Below are 19,748 nucleotides of genomic sequence, written 5' to 3'. Positions count from 1 at the left end.
CCTCCCCCCCTGCCCGGGGCGGGTCACTGACCTTCTGCCCGTAGGCCAGGCCTTGGTCGTAGAGGGCGAGGCCGGCGGTCAGCTTCTGGGCCTGGTCACTCTCGCTGGCGAAGCCCACGTCGAAAGCCGAGGCGTAGCCCTGCTCGGCCAGGCAGCGGGCGGCCCTGAGCCGGAGGTCGCCCTCGGGGGGCCCCTCCCCCCGGGCCTCGAGGCCCATCAGGCCGGACAGCTTCTCGGCGCAGCGCGCCCCCTCCTGCTCCAGGCCCAGCTGGTCGTAGACGTGAGCCAGGTTGGCCCAGGCGTTCAGGTTGTCCGGAGCCTCCCGGGTCACCTGCACGAAGAGCTCGCGCGCCTGCTCGAGCTCCTCCAGGTGGAGGGAGAAGACGCCCAGGAGGTTCTGCACGGCGTGCCGCAGGGGCCCCGCCTCGAAGTCCAGCTCGGTCCGCAGGCTCTCCCGCCGGAGCTTCATGTCGCGGCCGCGGAAGGACGCTGCGCAGCCCGGCTCGAAGTTGAGGTTCAGCTCCAGGTGGAAGTGGCCCGGCAGGTAATCCATCTCCTCCAGGAGCGCTTCGATGTCGTCCTCGGGCAGCCCCTCCGAGCCGCCTCCCGGGGGCAGAGCCCTGGCCTCGGGGAGCCCTTGGAGCATGGCGCGGGCCTGGAGGAAGGGGGGCCGGCTCCGCCGCTCCCTAGCTGTGCGCCCTCGGGCGAGGGGCGGCCCTGGGCCGCCTCTGGGCCCCCATCGGTAGACGAGGGCTCGGGCGGGGCGCTTCCTCCTCTGCGACTGCCGGGCGGCTGCGGCACCGGTCCCCTCTGCCGGCCGGCCGAGCCCTCCCAGCTGGCTCTTCAGGTTTGCCCGAGTCGGGGAGGAGCCTGTGGGGGAGGGGCCACCCCGGAGGAAACGGCATGGAAAGGTCAGCCGGTGCCACAGAGACGCCCGGCGCCGGCGGAGAGCCGAGAGGGGGCTTGGGAACGCCCCCACTTTACAGAGGGGGAAACTGAGGCAGGCCCCGAGAGAAAGGCGCTCGCTCGCTCGCCCGAGGTCGCACGGCGGACTGGGGACCCAAGTCCGGGTCCCGGGCTCCGGGTGGGAATGATCAGCTGACTGCCGCTCCCTGGCCTCCACCCATTCCAGCCACGCTCTCTGGAGGAGGTGTGGGCTGGACAGCCCGGAGCCGCATTGCCCTTTCTCTCCCGACAACGCTGCCAAGCCCGGCGGATTGTGAAAGAAGGGGGGATGGGGGACGGCTGAGGGGGCAGAAAGATCGGGGGCTTGTCGTTTCCTTTTCATTTTACAGATGAGGAAATTGAGGCAAAGAGGGTTAAGTGTCACATACTAATAAGCTGGATTTGAATTCAGGTCTTCCTGATTCTAGGCTCTATATGCTACACCACTCAGCTGCCCCTCCAGGCTTGTTATGAAGCTCAAATGGGAGAACACGTTTAAAAAAAAAAAAGGAGATTTGCAAACGTTAAAGTATCTTATAATGGTAGTTTTTAGCTGTTATTATTCCGGATCCAAGTCAAGTTCAGTGCTTCATCCACAGATCTAAGCCGACAGACCCCTTTTGGAAACTAAGGACTAAGGAGAGGAAATGACTTGTCCAAGGTCACACAGTTAGTAAACTGCCCTGGCTCCACATCTAATGTTGCTCACCATGGGCTATTCAGGGAGATCTTCAACAAAAGGCACGTTGGCTCCTTGGTCCTGGGCTGGAGGATGAGGCTGGTGTGTGTGCAGGAGAGGATTCCTGCCTGGCCTGGGAGATACCCTCCAGGGCCAAGGCTAACAGGCAGAGAGGCTTCTGTGTCAGGAGAGTCAGCTTCTATGGCTATGGGCCAGGGAGCCCACATGAAGGAGCAGGGGACCGATCAGGAATCTGGGGGGAGATCAGGAGAATGGAGGTGGGGGCGGGCCATGGGGGTGGTCTGAGGGTTAGGCTCCAGGGTCGGTGCTAGGAGAGCAGCCAGGGTCTGAGGGACCGATGGAGTTCCCTTTGGCTCCCTACTTTGGGCATCCCTGAGGGATGGTGGGAAAATCTTCAACTCCTGAGTCTTGGGGAAGCTCTTCTCTCTGCTGATTGGCTACCTAGACGTTTGGGCAAATCATTTCCCCGGACCTCAGCGTCTTCTTTTGTAAAATAAGGGCCCCAAACTAGATGGTCTGTAAGGCACTTCAGGGGGATAACAGGCATTTATTAAGTGCCTACTGCATGCTAAGCCCTGGGGCAGTCCGCCTTCTCCAAGCACTCAGACTAGCGGGGATGTCAGCACTCTGACAGCTGGTACCAACCAGATCTCAGGGCCAGGGGATAAAGGCTAGAAGGATAAATGGAGGTCCTAGAGGGGGGCTGGGAGAGCCTTGGTGGGGCGCCCACCTTGTGGTGGTTGTTGTTGTCTCATCTCTGCCCCCTCTGCTGGCCAGCCTCCTCCTGCCCCACGCAGGATATCTGGGACATCTGAACACACACGTGGGAGGGGCTGGGGCCAAGGGGAAGAGCCTGCCGGGAACCCCTGAGAAATAATAGGAAAGAGGGATTGCTGGGAGGCTGGAAAACCCCATCGTGAGGCAGAGACGACCTCCCTGAGGAGAGGCGGATCCGGTCCAGTCGGCACACAGAGATGAAGCTTTCGAGACAGACAGAACAGATGGAATGGGAGGGGGCAGTCAGGCCCCCTCCCACAGCCCATGGAGGGCTGCAGAGAATCCCGCAGCTCTACTGTCAGGGCCAGGAGCCACGAGCTTAGCTGCTTTAGTCCCTCCATCAACAAACACACAAAACCAAGTGTTCAGTCTCCTGGGGCTACATGCATGGAACCCCAGAACCTTCCCCCTTCAAGAGAGGCTCTTAAAAGCCCTGGAGGCCACCTCATGTCCTCATAACTGCTGCCGTGATGCACTAAGCTCGCACAGTTCTATGCATGCTACTCCCCTGCTCAAGAAGCTTCAATGATTCCCTATGTCCCTCAGGATCAACTACAAACACCTTTGATGCCCCTCACGATCTCCCTGGCCGCATCTCCAGATTCCACTTTACTCTCTTTCACAGTTCAGCCAAACTGGCCTGTTTGCTGGTCTTCCTCCCTAATGTTCCATCTCTTGGCAGAGTCCATCATGCACACATTCCCGCCTCCTTCAAAGCTCAGTCCAAAGGCCGCCTCCTCACTCAGCCCCCCTGAGTTACCTTGCTTCGTTTACTGTATTAACCCATTTCTAGTAGCTCCTCCTAGCTGGAGAGGCTGCTTTCCTTGACCGAATGCAAGACGGAGGGCCAGAATGGATTCATTTTTGTCTTGGCATCTCGAGGGCGCATCACGGTGCCCGGCACCCAGTCGGATCATAGGCAGAAGACTGTAGACCTGAGAGGCCACGCCGTTTTACAGATAAGGAAACTGAGGCCCGGGGAAGCTGTCACTCGTCCACGATGACACAGATTCTCCCAGCAGTGCTTCAGCTTTCTCTAGGGACTCTTCCGTTGGGGAACGTGGCCTCCGGGTCAGCAGCTCAGCAGACCGGCGGTCTGGGTCTCTGGAGAGGCATCATGCGGGCGATCACAACCCTGGGGCGACGCCAGAGACTGGAGGGAGCCCCGGTGGGTAGAACCCTGAGAAACACGCCTGGGTTGCTCATGTGAGTCTCTTCCCCAATCTGGACCCTCCTTTTCCTTACTAATAAAATGAGGGGGTTGGGATTGCTGAGCTCGGAGGCCCCTTCCGTCTGTGGCTCATCACTGGCTCTGCAACCCGGAGGAGGAAGCAGCATCTCTCGTATCCCGGAGCTCTTAGCGTGGAAGCCGGCGCACGTGTGTGTTGACAGACGACCCTCTTCCATTCTGCCTCCAAAACAGATAAATCGCTCTCGTTCCCTCCTACAAATACCCCGAGAGCGTATGAACGTTGGGCTTTCCTTTGGGGGAGGGGAAGGAGCTGCCCAGGAGACGATGAAGGGAACAGAGGCTGCTGGGAGACATACATCTCATTGCAGAAGACACCCAAGATTTCCTTAGTCAAGTGGGAAAGGGCAGCTAGTGGTAACAATAGCGGCGTGACACGGTGGATGGAATGCTGCGCCTAGAATCAGGAAGACTCATCTTCCCAAGTTTAAATCCAGTCTAGACGTGTGACCCTGGGCGAGTCACTTACCCCTGTTTGCCTCAGTTTCCTTGTCTGTAAAATGGGCTGGAGAAGGAAATGGCAAACCCCTCTGGTATCCTTGCCAAGAAAGCTCCAAATGGGGTCATGAAGAGACAGCCATGACTGAAACAACTCAACCACAGGCTGATCAGTGAAGAGCCAGCCTCCCGCCCTAGTTTAACTCCTGGCTGGACCCTGGGGCAAGTTGTACCACCCCTCAGTGCCTCTGAGGGGACTGCAGATTGGCCCCTGCCTGGCACTTGAGATTCTTCAAGATTCCCATCAGAGGGGGGAAAACCAATGGGAAGCTTCCCTTCACAGCACAAGGTGGGCTTTCCTCTGGGAGAGGGGAAAGCGCTCAGGAGAGAATGAAGCCAGGACCAAGAGGGCAGTGCGCCATCTCTCTTAGCAGAGGGCATTTCCTCCTCAGCTAAATCCCTGGGCAAGTCTGAACAAGAACATTCGCCCTGGGAACAGCAGGCTGGCCAGAGCTTCCCCATAGTCTAGTCCATTCCTGGAGCTGTCCCAAAGGTGCTTCTGCTCTCCAGCAAGTCTATCCAGTCAGAAAAAATGATCATTACGGTCTTTCTGTGCAGCTTAGGTCCCTGCACATAGTAGGTGCTATTGTTGGTTTGACTAGCTGAATTCCACTGCCTATAAAAGTGACATGAACAGGAAATAATCACAGTAAAGTAACTGTCAATAAAGTGCTCCTGAAAACATTAGAAGGATGTCTTGGGTTGAAAAGACAGACAAAAGGATCCAGAGAGGCAGGAGATCTCGGCAGGACCGCCTGTTTGGCTTGTTGCCGTTGCTGTTTATTCAGGTCTTGACTAGACAAGATGGTTATTCAGGCGTCTCCCAACTCTGAAGTCCCACAATTCCACAGAGAAGGGCCATTGCACAGAAGGAGCTGAGAATCAACTGGGAAATTCTTTATGGAGAAAAGAGAGCTGGATGTTCCGAGGAGGGATCCCAGAATTCGGAGCGGGTGGGGGTCTAAGAGGCGTCTGTCCCAACTGATGTCTGAGCAAGAATGGTCAACCCCAACAAGTGGGCAACCAGCTTCTGCTCCAAGACTTCTAAGGGGAACATAGAGACGAGGCGAGGGAAGCCATAGTTGCTATCTATCTGTTGAGAGGCTCCATATTTAAAGCAAGAAGAGGCCATAGGAATGGCCAATGGCCTTGAGGACCACTGAGTCCAACTCCCTCATTTTACAGATGAAAACTGGTTGAGTAATTGATTAAGACAATCCCTCCTGCCCTTCCCACCAGCACAGCATCAGTATTCATAGAAACTAGGCACTGGGGTGGATTCTTGCCTTCTTAGTCTAAAACAGCATTGGGTCTGCCATCTTGCTTCTGTACTCCCAACAAACCCACCCTTTAAATAATAACAACAGCTCCCATTTATAAAGTGCTTATCATGTGGTGGGCACTAGGCTAAGAATTTTTTGATTAATATCTCATTTGGTCCTCACTAAACCTTGTAAGGTAGGTGCCATTATTAACTCCATTATACAGAAGAGGAAACCGGGCACGGATGTTAAGTGAGTTGCCCAAGATTACACAACTGGTAAGTATTGAGGCTGGATTTGAACTCAGGTCTTTCTGATGCTGGGAAACTAAGATAGTAGAGTAAGAAACACTCTGAGCTCACCCCCAACCCTCCACACATGTAAAAGAAAATAAATTGGCTCTGAACTGAGGTCTTTCTGACTCCAGGTCAACAGCTCTATCTATTTTTTTTAAACCCTTACCTTCCATCTTGGAATCACTACTGTGTATTGGTTCCAAGGCAGAAGAGTGGTAAGGGCTAGGCAATGGGGGTCAAGTGACTTATCTAGGGTCACCCAGCTGGGAAGTGTCTGGATCCAGATTTGAACCCAGGACCTCCTGTCATGGGGCCTGGCTCTTAGCTCTCAATCCACTGAGCCACCCAGCTGCCCCCTAACAAAGCTCTATTTATTGAAACATCTGGCTGCCCAATAATTTCCATTTCTCTTGAGTTATGTAGCTTACAACCACCCTAGGAGACAGGCAGTACAAATATTCTTCTCACTTGCCAGGTGAGACTTAGAGGAGGCAATGACTTACCCAGAGGCATGCAGGTATCCTGTCTGGAGATGTGGTATTCAAATCCGGATCTCCTGACTACCTGTCTAGTGTTCCTTCCTCCTCCATCCACCATCACTCCGCCATCTTGAGAATCTCTTGTGTAGCCAGTCTTGCTGAAAGGACATGGTGAAAGAGAGGCAGAGGAAAAGTGTGATCTCAGTCCCCAGCTAGTTTTGACCTTCCACAAGGCAAAATTCTTTCCTGAATGCTACTCATACCCATAGAAGTGTGTGGGATAGCTGGAGGTCACACACTTCAGTTGAATTGGATTGGATACAGCAGCGTTAGAGGCATGTTGAGTCCAGAACTCTGGAGCCCCAGTACTGCATTTTCTCCACCTCGGCTCAACTCCTGAAGGGCAGGCCTTGTACGGGAAGGTGGAAAGGTGGTCTGCAGAAGGGCAGGACAAGATATGGGCAATGGGCAACAATTTCAGTTGGCTAAGAATTATGGAAGCCATGACAGTGACTGTCACTCTAGCCTACCTCCTTTCCCCATCTTTCTTGCCTTCATCCCTCTCTTTCCCTCTTCTCTCCTTCTTCCCTTCCTCCTCTCCTGTTTCCTCTTTTCCTCCTTCCTTTCATTCTGCTCTATTCTTCCCTAGTCCACGTTATTCTGATAGAGCTCTTCTCCCTCAAGGAGGTGATATTCTATGTGGAACCCTTTGAGTTTGGAGTCGATCGGACGTCCTGTGGGCTGTCCTGTGTGTCACCAGAGACGCGGATCTCTAGGGAAGGGCAGAGGTCAGGCCTGGGGATGCGGATATCACGTAAGGGATCATGAATGCCATGGGGATAAATGCAAAGGCAATGGCGGAAAGCCTAGAGAGAAGAGAGAACGAAGGAGCGGCAGTTATGGTGACTCAACGACCCCATCATTCCCAGTCCTGTTTGTCAGCCAGTGCTGGGGAGGCATCACCCAGAATGCAGTTTTTTGTATTATCTGCTATCCAGCAGGTGGCAGGTCATCCCCACCTGGGAGCCAGCATTTGCTGGTGATTGGGGAGGCACCGGGGTGCAGCGGTCCATCCCCTTTGGCTGACGTGGGTCTCCCCAATTTATCTTTATCTCATTACCAAAGTTACCAATACAAACTGGCCCCATCTTGAATCGCTTGCTGATCTGACATGATTTTTAAAAATAAACACCTTTTAGTCTATCCCACGCCCACGCCCACACCCTGAGTTCTGCCTCATTAATCAGGGTGAAAGTCCAAAGAAAGAATTTTCCAAGGATGGAACTGGGAGAACACCCACTTTCGAGAAGTCAGCAAGCGTCCCAGGCCTTGACAAGCAACATAAAGATAGGAGGCGAGCCAAGGGTGATTCTCCCTGTCCCAACTACCCAAGGAAGAAGAGAAGAGCCAGAAGGAGATGACCAATCAAAACCTGAACAGTGATGAGGGTTGAAAGAAGGCTAATGGGTTTGCCAATTAAAGGACACTGACCACCTTGGTGGAGCTTTCTATCTACTGGTAGGGCTCAGAACACACTGCAAGAAGACAAGGAGTAGATGCTGAGGAAATAGAGAAAAGTGTAGGCAACCTTTTCAAAGTTAGGAGTGAAGAGGGAGGCAGAAGAAGGTGGTTGGGATTAGAGAAACAAAGAAGGAGGGGGCAGCTGGGTAGCTCAGTGGATTGAGAGCCAGGCCTAGACACGAGAAGTCTAGGTTCAAATCTGGCCTCAGACATTTCCTAGCTGTGTGACCCTGGGCAAGTCACTTAACCTCCTAGCCTAGCCCTTGCCACTCTTCTGTCTTGGAACCAAAAAATAACATTGATTCTAAAGTGGAAGGCGAGGGCTTTAAGAAGAAGAAAAAAACAAAGAAGGGGCGAAGAGAGGCATTATTTCCTCTCTTAGGAATACTCTCAGGTACTTCTGACTCCTACTGGTTGGGTAACCCTGTCAGTGCTCTAAGCAATTCTCTTAAGATTTTATGCTTCGTTTCTAGGCAGCTGGTGGAAGGAAAGGAAGACAAGGAAGGAAATAAGAATGAAACCAAGCACCTACTATGTGCCAGGCACTATACTAAGCACTTTGCAGATATCTCATTAGATCTTCACAACAATCCTGGAAGATATGGGCTATTATCATCCTCATTCTATCGTTGAAACTAAGTCAGAGAAAGGTTACAGGACTTGCTCAGTCATATAGCTATTAAGAGCCTGAGACTGAATTTGAACTCAGGTCTTCCTGACTCCAAGCCCCAGGATTATGTACTGAGCCACCTGGAGGGTTGAGGAAGCTCTTGATGAGAGTTCCCTCCAATGATGAAATTGTACCTCACAAAACAAAAGTCCAAGGGAGGTTCTTTTAGGATGGGGGATACTTGATAATGTCAGTGGAGAGAAAGGAGACAGTGGAGAAAGAACCATGGAGGATGCATTAAAGGATGGACTGAGAATCCAAAATTCCAGAGATGTTGGGGAATAGAATAAAGAACCCAAGGAGAACCCAAGGAAAGAGATCAGCCCTAGTGAAAAGTAGGGAAGCATGTTCCTCTGTAAGGAAAAAGGAGAAGAAAAAGGGGGGGAAGACTGGTGATGCAGAGGTCTGAATGGAAGAGGGGCTGTGCATGCCCCTGATCTATGACCCCAGGCTTCTCCAGGAAAAGAGGCTGAACCTGCTATATCTGAAGCTAGAAGCTCCAGGAAAAGGGGAAGGTTTGGAACAGATGCTGAAGGGAGAATGAAGTGGGGGGTGGGGAAGAGGACAGTTGTCCAGTAGGATCCAAGCTGAGGTTGGGCATTATCAAGTTCCAGAGAGAAATGGGATGGCTAAGGAGTTTTGAAGTAGGGACAGCACAGACCATGGAATTAAGGTTAGGTACAGAAGCCAGGGATGTACCCTCCCTCCTGTTTTCCCTCTTTTCTCTCTCTCCTGCCTCCTCCCCCATCCCTTGTTACCTTCCTTTCAGCACAGCCCCCTTCATTCCTCTCTTCCCTTTCCTCCTTATCCTTTCCCCCCTTCTCCCTTCTTCATCTTATCCCATCCATAACCCCGTCTCTCTCCGCAGTTTCGTTCTCTATCTGCTCTCTCCCGGCTTTCTTCCTCTCCATCCTTCCACGCCCCACATTCCCCTCCTTCTTTCTTTCCTCTCCCATTCCCCTGCTCCTTTTCTAGTCCTCCCCACAGCCTCTTTCTTCTCTGGTCCCTTCTTCCCCACCTCCTTTCTCCTTCCTTTTTTCTTTCCATTCTCTTCGCCCACCACAATTCTAGGTCATAAGAGCCGGGAGAGCGTTGCCTGGCAGCTAGGGCGGGGCGAGTAGTGTAAAGGAGCCTCCCCCATGCTAGAAAGCTTACAGCGGATCCAGTGAACCTTCCCAGTGCTAGAAAGCTTAGTGGCAATCCGGGGAACTTCCTGCAACACTTGGAAGGCGTCTTTCAGGAGTTTGCAGGATGCCAGAAAAACGTTTTGCTGGAGCGCCCTTCGGGAGCCAGTCAGCCAGGTGAGGCTGGGGAGTCTAGGAGGAGGTGATCTCCCTCCTCCAGAAGGGCGGGGTTAGGCGCCCGCTCTTCTTCCCTAACCCTCTGATTCCCCAGCTGTCCTCAGCCCTGGGTTCAAATCCAGCCAATACCACTGACTCCTTGTTGTGTTGGACTAGATCCCTCTCTTCCTGGTCCTCAGTTTCCTTCGCTTTCATGAAGCTAGTCTCTGATTTCTAATCCCTTCCTTAAGAATTGGGTTCAAACCATGACTGAAGTCCAGTGGAAAGGTCCGAATTTGGAGCAAGCAGACCTGGGTTGGGATTCTGGTTCTGCCCCTTATTACTTTCCTCATCCAGAGCAGATACAGCCCTTCCCTTACCTGGACTCAGTTTGCAGGAGTGGAGAAGCCGAGAAATGAACTCTAATGGACCATCCTTTCCAGATAGAAATGGAAGGTCTTTGGCCTCTCCTCCCTGCTCTCTTTGGGGCCCTTAATTCCCCCTCCCCATTCTTTTAGGCTGGGGAGTTCATGGATCCCCCTGACCTGGGGAGCAGGCCAGGATTTAGCTTTTTTCCCTTCTCTCTCTTCCCTTGCTCCTCCTCTATTCATGCTTTCCCACCTCCATCCATCCATCCATCCATCCATCCATCCATCCATCCATCCATCCATTCATTCATCTCCACAGGCTTTTATTAAATCCCTACTATGTGCCCAGGCACAAAAGATCAAAAGATAGAATGAAACAGTTTCTGCCCTCCAGGAGCTTACATGGGTTAGGGGAGACACACGGATGCATACTGAGATCTAGGAAATAGGTACAAAATGCAAACAGGAATTCATTGATGAGTTGGGGGGGTGGGGGTGGGGGCAGAAAAGACTTTCTCTTCCAGAGGTTCTCAGCCTTTTTTTATGTCCCAGCCTCCTCTGGTAGTCTGGGGAAGCCTATGAACTCCTTCTCAGAAGTATATTTATAAAATAAAATATACACTATTACCAAGGAGAACAATTACACAATTATCAAAGTTTTTGTTTGCTTGTTAAGAAAAAGTTGAGTGGGGCAGCTACATGGCTCACTAGATAGAAAGCCAGGTATGGAGATGACAGGTCCTGGATTCAAATTTGACCTCAGATTAGTCCTAGGGTAACCATTCACTTCACCCTAGGTGCCTAACCCTTACTGCTCTTCTGCCTTGGAACTGATACTTAGTATGGATTCTAAGACAGAAGGTAGGCGGGAAGCACAGAAGGAAGGAAGGAAGGAAAGAAGGAGGGAAGGAAGGAGGGAAGGAAGGAAGGAAGGAAGGAAGGAAGGAAGAAAGGAAGGAAGGAAGGAAGGAAGGAAGGAAGGAAGGAAGGAAGGAAGGAACTAAGGAAGGAAGGAAGGAAGGAAAAAAGAAAGAAAGGAAGGGAGGGAGGGAAAGAGGAAGGAAGGAAGGAAGGAAGGAAAGGTCACCAGAATCAAAAGTTGTGGTGATATTGGTGAGTTGGGAGAGATCAGTTTCAGTTAAGGTCAGAAGCCAGATTGCAAAAGTTTTAGTAATAATAGCATTTATATGAGGAAGCTAGGTGGCCCAGTGGTTAGAGTGCCAGGCCCAGAGTCAGGAAGATTCATCTTCCTAGGTTCAAATCTAGCCTCAAATACTTAACCAGCTGTGTGACTTGGGGCAAGTCACTTAACCCTGTTTGCCTCAATTTCCTAATCTGTAAAATAAACTGAAGAAACAAATGTCAAGACATTCTAGTCTCTCTGCCAAGAAAATCCCAATAAAAGAATTAGACATTCCTGAAAACAACTGAACAACATAGCATTTGTTTTTTTTTTATTTAAATTTATTTGTTATGTTAAAATAATCAGGAAACTCCCTCTTTCCTTCCCCTCTGCATTAGAGAAGGCATCACTTGACAAAAAAAGATACATGTGTATATATAAAACTATGTCTTAGTTATTTCTATTTTTTAGTTCTTTCTCTGGAAGTAGACATAACACAAATCATTTTTCAAATAGCATTTGTTGCTATACATATATGCATACATATTGCTCTCTTGGTTCTGCTTTTTTCACTCATCATAACTTCATGTGAGTCTTTCCATGTTTTAAAAAAAGTTACCTGCTCATCATTTCTTCTGGCACACAAATATTCCATCACAATCATGTGCCACAACTTATTTAGTCATTCCCCAATTGATGAGCATCCCCTCAATTTCTAGTTCTTTGCCCCCACATAGAGAGCTGCTATAAATATTTTAGAACATTTGGGCTCTTTTCCTTTCTCCCTGATCACCTTAGGAAATAAACATAATAGTGGTATTGCTGGGCCAAAAGGTATACAGAGTTTCATAACTCTCAGCATCATTATAGATTTCCAGAATGGTTGGATCAGTTCACAGTTCCACCAACAGTGTGTTCCCATTTTTATACATCTCCAATATTTGTCATTTTGCCCTTTTATCTTTTTAGCCCAATCTATTAGGTGTGAGAAGATATTTCAGAGTTATTTCAATTTGAATTTCTCTAATCAATAATAATTTATAGCATTTTGATATAGTTGTATGTAGCTTTGATTTCTTCATCCAGAAATTGTCTGTTCATATCTTTTGACCATTTCTCATTTGGAGAATGGCTCATATTCTTATAAATTCAACAAAAAATTCTCCATATGTTTTAAGTATGAGATCTCTATCTGAGAAACTGTCTATTCCCCCAATTAACTGCTTTCCTTCTGATCTTGACTATATTAGTTTTATTTGAACAAAACCTTTTTAATGTATTCAAAATTATCCATTTAACATCTCACAATACTTTCTATCTCTTGTTTATTCACAAATTCTTCTCCTATCCATAAATCTCAAGGCTAACAGGTTCCCTATTCTTCTAATTTGCTTATATCTCTCTTTATTCCTAGGTCCTGTATCCATTTTGATCTTATCTTGGTCAATGATGTAAGACATTGGTCTACATCTGTTTTCTGCCAGCCTGTGTTCCAGTTTTCCCAACATTTTTTTTTTACCAAATAGTGAATTCTTATCTTAATAGCTAGGTCAGTATAATCTTTTACAACTATTTGTTGTATGTCTGTTCTGTTCCACTGATCTATGGTTCTATTTCTTAGATAGTTCCAGGTAGTTTTGATTACTGCTTTGAAATACAGTTTAAAATCTGGTATTGCTAGTCCTCCCTCTTCTACATTTCCCCCTTAATTAATTCCTTTGGTATTCTTGACCATTTCTTCTTCCAAATGAATTACTATTTTTTCTAGTTCAATAGAATAAATTTTTAGTAATTAAAATGGGATGGCATTGAAGAAGTGAATTAATTTACATAGAATTGCTATTTTAATTATGTTGGCTCTGCCCACCCATGAACAATTAATATTATTTCAATTATTTTAATATGGCTTTATTTGTATTAAAATGTCTTATTAAAATTATGTTCATGTAGTTCCTGGGTTTGTTTTGGCAGGTTTTCTTATTCTATCTATGGTTATTTTAAATGGGTTATCTCTTACCATCTCTTTCATGACTGTTGATAATAGATGGGAAATGCTGATGATTTATGTGAGTTTTTCTTTTATCCTGCTAATTTGTAAAATTATTGATAATTTCTACTAAAATTCTGTTGAATCTCTAGGATTCTCTATATATGTTATCATTTCATCTATTAAAAAGTGATAGTTTTTTAAACTTCTTTGTCTCTTCTGATTCCTTCAATTTCTTTTTTATTGCTACTGTAAGCATTTCTAATACAATATTTAATGAGCACACTTGTTTCACTCCTAACCCTATAGGGATGGCTTCTAACTTATTACCATTACAGATAATGTGTGCTGACGATTTTAGGTGTAAACTTCCTATTAGTCTATGGAAAAATCCATTCATACTTATATTTTCAAGTGTTTTTTTTTTAAACCCTTACCTTCCATCTTGGAATCAATATTGATTCCAAGGCAGAAGAGTTGTCAGGGCTAGACAGTGGGGTTAAGTGACTTACCCAGGGTCACACAGCTGGGAAGTGTCTGAGGCCAGATTTGAACCTAGGACCTCCCATCTCTAGGCCTGGCTCTCAATCCACTGAGCCACCCAGCTGCCTCCTTCAAGTCTTTTTAATAGGAATGAGTGTTGTATTTTGTCAAAAGCTTTTTCTGAATCTATTGATATAATGTGATTTTTGTTACTTTTATTATTGATGTCATCAATTACGTTAATAGTTTCCTTATATCAAACTATTTCTGCATACCTACTATAAATCCTGTTTGGTCATAATATACAATCTTTATGATATATTGTTATAGTTTCCTGGCTAATATGCTATTTAGGACCTTTGCATCTATAGTCATTAATGATATTGGCCTTTAGTTTTCTTTCTCTATTTTTGCTCTTCCTTATTTAGGCATTAGTCCTATATTTGTTTCATGAAAGGAGTTTGGTAGGATTCTTACTTTATAAATTGTTCTATTGGAATTACATGATCCTTAAATGTTTGGTACAATTCTCTTGTAAATCCTTCTGGTCCTGGTGCTGTAATAATTAAAATAATAATATTTCTATCCAGATATATATTTTATAAAGTTTATTAGAAAGATATATAGACAATGTTCCTATAAGTAACCTGACCACGTGGTGCCTAGCCTGCCAGTCTCTTCCTCATTTCCCCTCAACTGCCTGCACTGTCTCTTCTCCTCATGGTTCTCCCGATTCTCGCTTCAGTTTCCCCTGATTCTGCCCCAAACCTTAACGTTTATTCACATACAGAATGTACACCGACACAACCCTGGCGCAACTGTGGTATGTTTGATAGACAGGTAAAGTTACTCAGGAGGGGGAGGGGATGAGCTTCCTTGTCACAACTCCACAAATAATCCCCCCTGTGATCCTTTGGGAGACCTGCCTCCCCAATGGATCATTTAAATATAACTATCTTATAACTCTAAATACTTTCTAGCTAAAAGTACATTCTAAGAGGGAGTTACAATAGTTAGAGATTGTAGTAAAATACAAAAACTGATTGATAGATGCATTGACAAAATGCCAACTAGGGGGCAGTCTCCTTTGGCATGAGTTTACATTCAGAATAAGTATGTTCAACCCCCTTCAATTCAGTTCATTATATTCCAATCAAAAAAGGTCCAGAATGAACTTTGGACCACATAACTCAAGAGAAATGGAAATTATTGGGCAGCCAGATGTTTCAATAGATAGAGCTGTTAGGGGGCCGCTAGGAGGCTCAGTGGATTGAGAGCTGAGATCCAGGCCCAGTGACAGGAGGTCCTGGGTTCAAATATGGCTTCAGACACTTCCCAGCTGGGTGACCCTGGGCAAGTTACTTGACCCTCATTGCCTAGCCCTTACCTCTCTTTTGCCTTGGAGTCAATATATATTGACTCCAAGACAGAAGGTAAGAGTTTTTAAAAAATTCTGTGTATTCGTTCTAAGGCAAAAGGAGTAGTAAGGGCTAGGCAGTGGATATTAAGTGATTTACCCAGAGTCACCAAGCTAGGAAATGTGAGGTCAAATTTGAACCCAGGACCTCCCATCTTTAGATCTGACTCTATCCACTGAGCCACCTGGCTGCTCCAGGACTCTTCCCTTCTTCAATATAGTCTTATGCTTGTTTGTCTCTGTCCATGTTGTTTTTCTCAGTAGGATGTAAAGTGCTTGGGGTCAGGGATTTGGGGGTTTTCCTCTGTATTCTCCATGCCTAATACAACTGCACATAGTACAATATTGGCCGATGCTGAGGAGTTGAATCAATTAAAACTCATTTCATTATCCATATCTCTGGATGGGTGCAGAGACATCAGACGTCCTGAGCATCCCTTCTGCCTCTTTGCCCTGCGATGGTCTCTCAGGGATTGCTGAGCACCTCTGCCACTGCAGAGCCCCAACTCCCTTCTCCCATCAGAAGGGCTGCTATAAGTGAGGAGGGCTGGGATTTATGTAGTCAGCTTATCCCTGGCGATCTCTACTGGGCCCAATGAGCAGACTTTCCAGGGAGGCTCCACAGGAACGCTCGGAGCTGCCCAACGATGCTGTAGGCTACCTTGGGAACGTTCCGAGTTCTCTGTCACTAGAGATATTCAGGAAGAGGCTGAGCATCATCCCTGTGGTGGTGTACCAGGTAGGCCAGCATCATCTAGTCTCTTTTCCTGCCAGTATTCTATAACTCCAAATAATTCAGTCTCCTCTTTACCCTTCCTTAATAGGTGATGAAGGGAAGGGGCAGAGAGGTGGCTCAGGGCATAGAAAACCTGGCCTAGAGATGGGAGGTCCTGGGTTCAAATTTGGCTTCAGCTACCTCCTAACTGTGTGATGCTGGTGAGTCACTTGACCCCCTTAAACCTCACTGCTCTTCTGCCTTAGATACTTAGTACCAGAAGATAAGAGTTTAAAAAAATGGGTGGTGAGGTGAGAATCTCAGAATACTTGTGCTAGACAAGAAGGCTCAACTCTTCCTGTCATTCTCCAGGTGTAACAGAGGAAGACCAGGGTCTCCCCAATTGTTCCAAAGGGTCCAGGAGGTCAAAATCATTTTCATCATAATCTCTTTATAGTTTCATTTCTCATATAGCTATCCATGGCCATAACCCATGTAAAGAACAGTTCTTGGTGGGGTGGGCTGCCTCAATCCTTTTTTAAGAGTGGAAAAAGACCAAAGAGGTTGAGAATCTCTGATCATGTCCAAGCTATTCACTTACCAGAGAGCCAGAAAAGGACGAGGGACTTGTCCAAGGTCACGCAGCAAGTCCACCGTGGCGGGAGTATTTCACCTGGAGATTTCGTTCTCTCTTTTCCTGGCTAGATTTGATGTGGCATCGTTGATTATTCCGCGGAGCAAGACAGTGCCCACCTTCCCTTCGGTGTTGTATTCCAAGCAGTATCTGCCACCCCGGGTGAGTGGAGCCGTCCCAGAGTCACAGCCTGAACGATGAGATTTGGTGGGGGGCCCAGGAGAGCCCCATAACTCTGGCGAATTTGTCAGGAGGTGAGGAAGGGCGTGAGAAGAGAACCTCAGGCTCTTCCTCAGGTCCAAGACAGACCATCCTGGCAAGTTGTCCTGAAATGTTCTTTTTGGGTGGTCTAATCAAGTTAAGTGACTACCCTGTGCCACCACGCGCTGTACTGGGCATTAGGAATCCAGAGAGGCCAATGAGAGTTCCAGATCTCCAGGAGCTCCCAGTTGTGTGGGAGAGACGACACGACACACACAACACGGAAACAGCTTGGACAAACAGGATAGAGATGAGATGAGGCAGAGATAGTCCGCAGAAAGGCTCTTTGCAGGCACTTTGCAGGGATTTGAAGGAAGCCAGGAAAGCCACGAGCCAGTGGTGAGGAAGGCCAGGATTCCAGGCATGGGGGACCCGCAGCCAAAACGTACCCTGAGGAAGAGGAGGCACCTGCATGAAGGGTCAAAAGCTAGGACTCCAAGACTACGGGAGGGGGGCAATTCAGGTGTAGGGAGGCTGGGCTGGGCCGGGCCAGAAAGGGCTTTAAAAGCCAAACAGAGGAGTCTGGATCGCCTTTCTGTTTGGCTTTGGAGGAGGAAAGAGGGAGCCAGTGCCATTTACCAACTAGGGAGGTGACGTGCCCTTTAAGGAAGCACACACTGACAGCTGAGTAGAGGATGGATCAGAATGGAGAAGAGACTCAAGGCAGGCTGACCAGACCACCAACAGGCTATGGCAGAAGTCCAGCCTTGGGTGATGGGGGACTTTAGTACAGGAAAGGGAGGGGGCCCTAGAAAAGAGTAGTCAGGGCTGGGAAGGATCTTAGAACAGGGGATGTCAGGGCTGGGAAGGGCTTAGAACAGGAGATGTCAGGGCTGGGAAGGAGCTTAGAACAGGGGATGTCAGGGCTGGGAAGGAGCTTAGAACAGGGGATGTCAGGGCTGGGAAGGAGCTTAGAACAGGGGATGTCAGGGCTGGGAAGGAGCTTAAAACAGGGGACGTCAGGGCTGGAAAGGATCTTAGAACAGGGGATGTCAGGGCTGGGAAGGATCTTAGAACAGGGGATGTCAGGGCTGGGAAGGGCTTAGAACAGGAGATGTCAGGGCTGGGAAGGAGCTTAGAACAGGGGATGTCAGGGCTGGGAAGGAGCTTAGAACAGGAGATGTCAGGGCTGGGAAGGAGCTTAGAACAGGAGATGTCAGGGCTGGGAAGGAGCTTAGAACAGGAGATGTCAGGGCTGGGAAGGAGCTTAAAACAGGGGACGTCAGAGCTGGAAAGGAACTTAGAACAAGAAATATCAGAGCTGGGTGGACATTTAAAACATAGAACACTGGCTCTACAAGGTATTGCTCTACTTGAAAAAAAGGTAGAATTCTAGACTCAGAGACTGTAGAGCTGGGTGGAAACTTAAACTTAGAATATTGCTGGAGTGGACCTTACAATAGAACTGGCAGGGAGCTTAGAACAGGGGATTTCAGGGCTGGGAAGGAGCTTAAAACAGGGAATGGCAGAGCTGGGAAGGAACTTAGAACAAGAAATATCAGAGCTGGGTGGACATTTAAAACATAGAACATTGGCTCTACAAGGTCTTGCTCTACTTGAAAAAAAAGGTAGAATTCTAGATTCAGAGACTGTAGAGCTGGGTGGAAACTTAAACTTAGACTATTACTGGGATGGACCTTAGAATAGAACTGGAAGGGAGCTTAGAACATGGCATGTCAGGACTGGGAAGGAACTTAGAACATGAAATATCAGAGCTGAGTGGAAAATTTAAAACAGAACAATGGCTTTACAGGGTCTTGCTCTACTTGAAAAAAGGCAGAAATCTAGACTTGGAGACTGTCAGAGTTGGGTGGAAACTTAAACATAGATATTGCTGGGATGAGCCTTGGAGCAGGAGATGTTAGGGCTAGGAGGAGACTTAGAACAGCTGAGAATTATAGAAGAAAGCTTTAGGAGGAAAAAAAGGTGAAGAGATGAAAAACTTTGTGATAGAGGATCGTGACAGCTGAGATTCAATCTCAGACTTGTCAAAGACTTTTCTCTCTGACCCTGAGCATGTCCTCACCTAAAAAAATGGGTTGGTTCATCTAGAGGGCCACCAAAGTCCCTTCAAGTAGAAACAGTCCAACTTTAAGGTTCCTCCCAACTCCTACCATTCTCTGCTCTAAGGTTCCTCCCAGCTCTGACTTCATCTGTTCCAAGGCCCCTTCCAGTAATGCTTTATGTTTTGTTTCCACCCAGTGCTGACATTCAATGAGTCTATAATTCTGCCTTTTTGAAGTAGAGGAGAGCAGGTCTCTGTAGATCCCATTATAACCCTGTTCTAACTTTTAGGTCGAGATGGGACCTGGGAAGTACACCTTAATTGATGGATGCTTCAAAGAGGAAGAGGTGAAGCAAGCCCTTGGGAGTGGATGGGCCAAGGCTGAGGAAGCCAACAGGCTAACCCAGTTGCCTCACTTCCAGTATAATCCTGTCATCAAAGAAAAGAAATCCCTTGTAAGATCCTTGTTTTCATCTTCCCAATAAGGATTCTCCTTTTCATCCATGTTCTTAGATTACCCACTTCCTAGTCATATAATATTACATGGGAGGGATGTGAATTTAATCCTAATTTCATCCTGGGAGATTCCTATTCACATATGGGTTAGTTGCTCATGGACAGAATCTTTCCAATAATGTAATTTTGTGATTGTGCAATTTATCCTTTTTTAAAATTTAAAAAAATTTTTAATTTTTTTCTATCATTGAAAAATCTGCCTTCTCTTCCCTTCTTCCCCATTGAGAAAAAAAAAGGAAAAAGAAAATACAATCACACACATGTATAATTATGCAAAACATGGTCCTCTGTTGACCATGTCCCCCAGATATGCCCAAATCCAATACTTCCCTTTGAGAAGGTAGGTACCATGTTTCGTTATGAGTTCTTGGAATTGGGTCCAGTCATTGTGTTGATCAGAATTCCCGAGTCTTGCCAACTTTTCTTTCTTTTATCATTATTGTTAGTGTATCAGTTGTTCTCCTGGTTCTACAGCAAGGAGGCCAGTTTGGCCACACAGTGTGACGAGAAGAGAGTAACTTATAAGGTTAGAAGAGTAGGTTGAGGCCAAGGTTGTAAAGGG

At 47.6% G+C, this 19,748-nt stretch overlaps 2 protein-coding genes and 1 long non-coding RNA gene across 4 annotated transcripts in view; 1 reads left to right on the top strand and 2 right to left on the bottom strand.

Annotated features, from left to right (window-relative positions):
- Nucleotides 1-6,194, bottom strand: part of TTC22 (tetratricopeptide repeat domain 22) — a 43,617-nt gene extending 37,423 nt beyond the window's left edge. Inside the window, exon 1 of the mRNA XM_001381459.3 lies at nucleotides 32-6,194. Coding sequence (XP_001381496.2) covers nucleotides 32-1,288 — 1,257 coding nt within the window. The 5' untranslated portion in view covers nucleotides 1,289-6,194. The remainder of the gene's footprint in view (nucleotides 1-31) is intronic.
- The window catches only part of CIMAP2 (ciliary microtubule associated protein 2), a 76,373-nt gene that overhangs the window by 21,271 nt on the left and 35,354 nt on the right, over nucleotides 1-19,748 (top strand). Inside the window, exons 1-3 of one of the 2 annotated variants that reach the window (XM_007480528.3) lie at nucleotides 9,346-9,698; nucleotides 16,476-16,566; nucleotides 18,961-19,125. In XM_007480528.3, the coding sequence (XP_007480590.2) occupies nucleotides 9,649-9,698; nucleotides 16,476-16,566; nucleotides 18,961-19,125 (306 nt within the window). In that variant the 5' untranslated portion in view covers nucleotides 9,346-9,648. Of the gene's footprint in view, nucleotides 1-9,345; nucleotides 9,699-16,475; nucleotides 16,567-18,960; nucleotides 19,126-19,748 lie in introns of those variants that run through there. The other variant, XM_007480529.3, reaches the window with a different exon arrangement.
- On the bottom strand, nucleotides 6,373-9,409 carry LOC130457044 (uncharacterized). The gene is made up of 3 exons (XR_008916028.1): nucleotides 7,226-9,409; nucleotides 6,737-7,072; nucleotides 6,373-6,641 (listed from the first exon to the last, which is right to left on the bottom strand). It is a non-coding gene; the product is annotated as an uncharacterized LOC130457044 (long non-coding RNA).

This window comes from Monodelphis domestica, chromosome 2 (assembly GCF_027887165.1).
Source record: "Monodelphis domestica isolate mMonDom1 chromosome 2, mMonDom1.pri, whole genome shotgun sequence".
Lineage (NCBI taxonomy): Eukaryota > Metazoa > Chordata > Mammalia > Didelphimorphia > Didelphidae > Monodelphis > Monodelphis domestica.
This window is presented reverse-complemented; position numbering and strand designations above follow the sequence as displayed.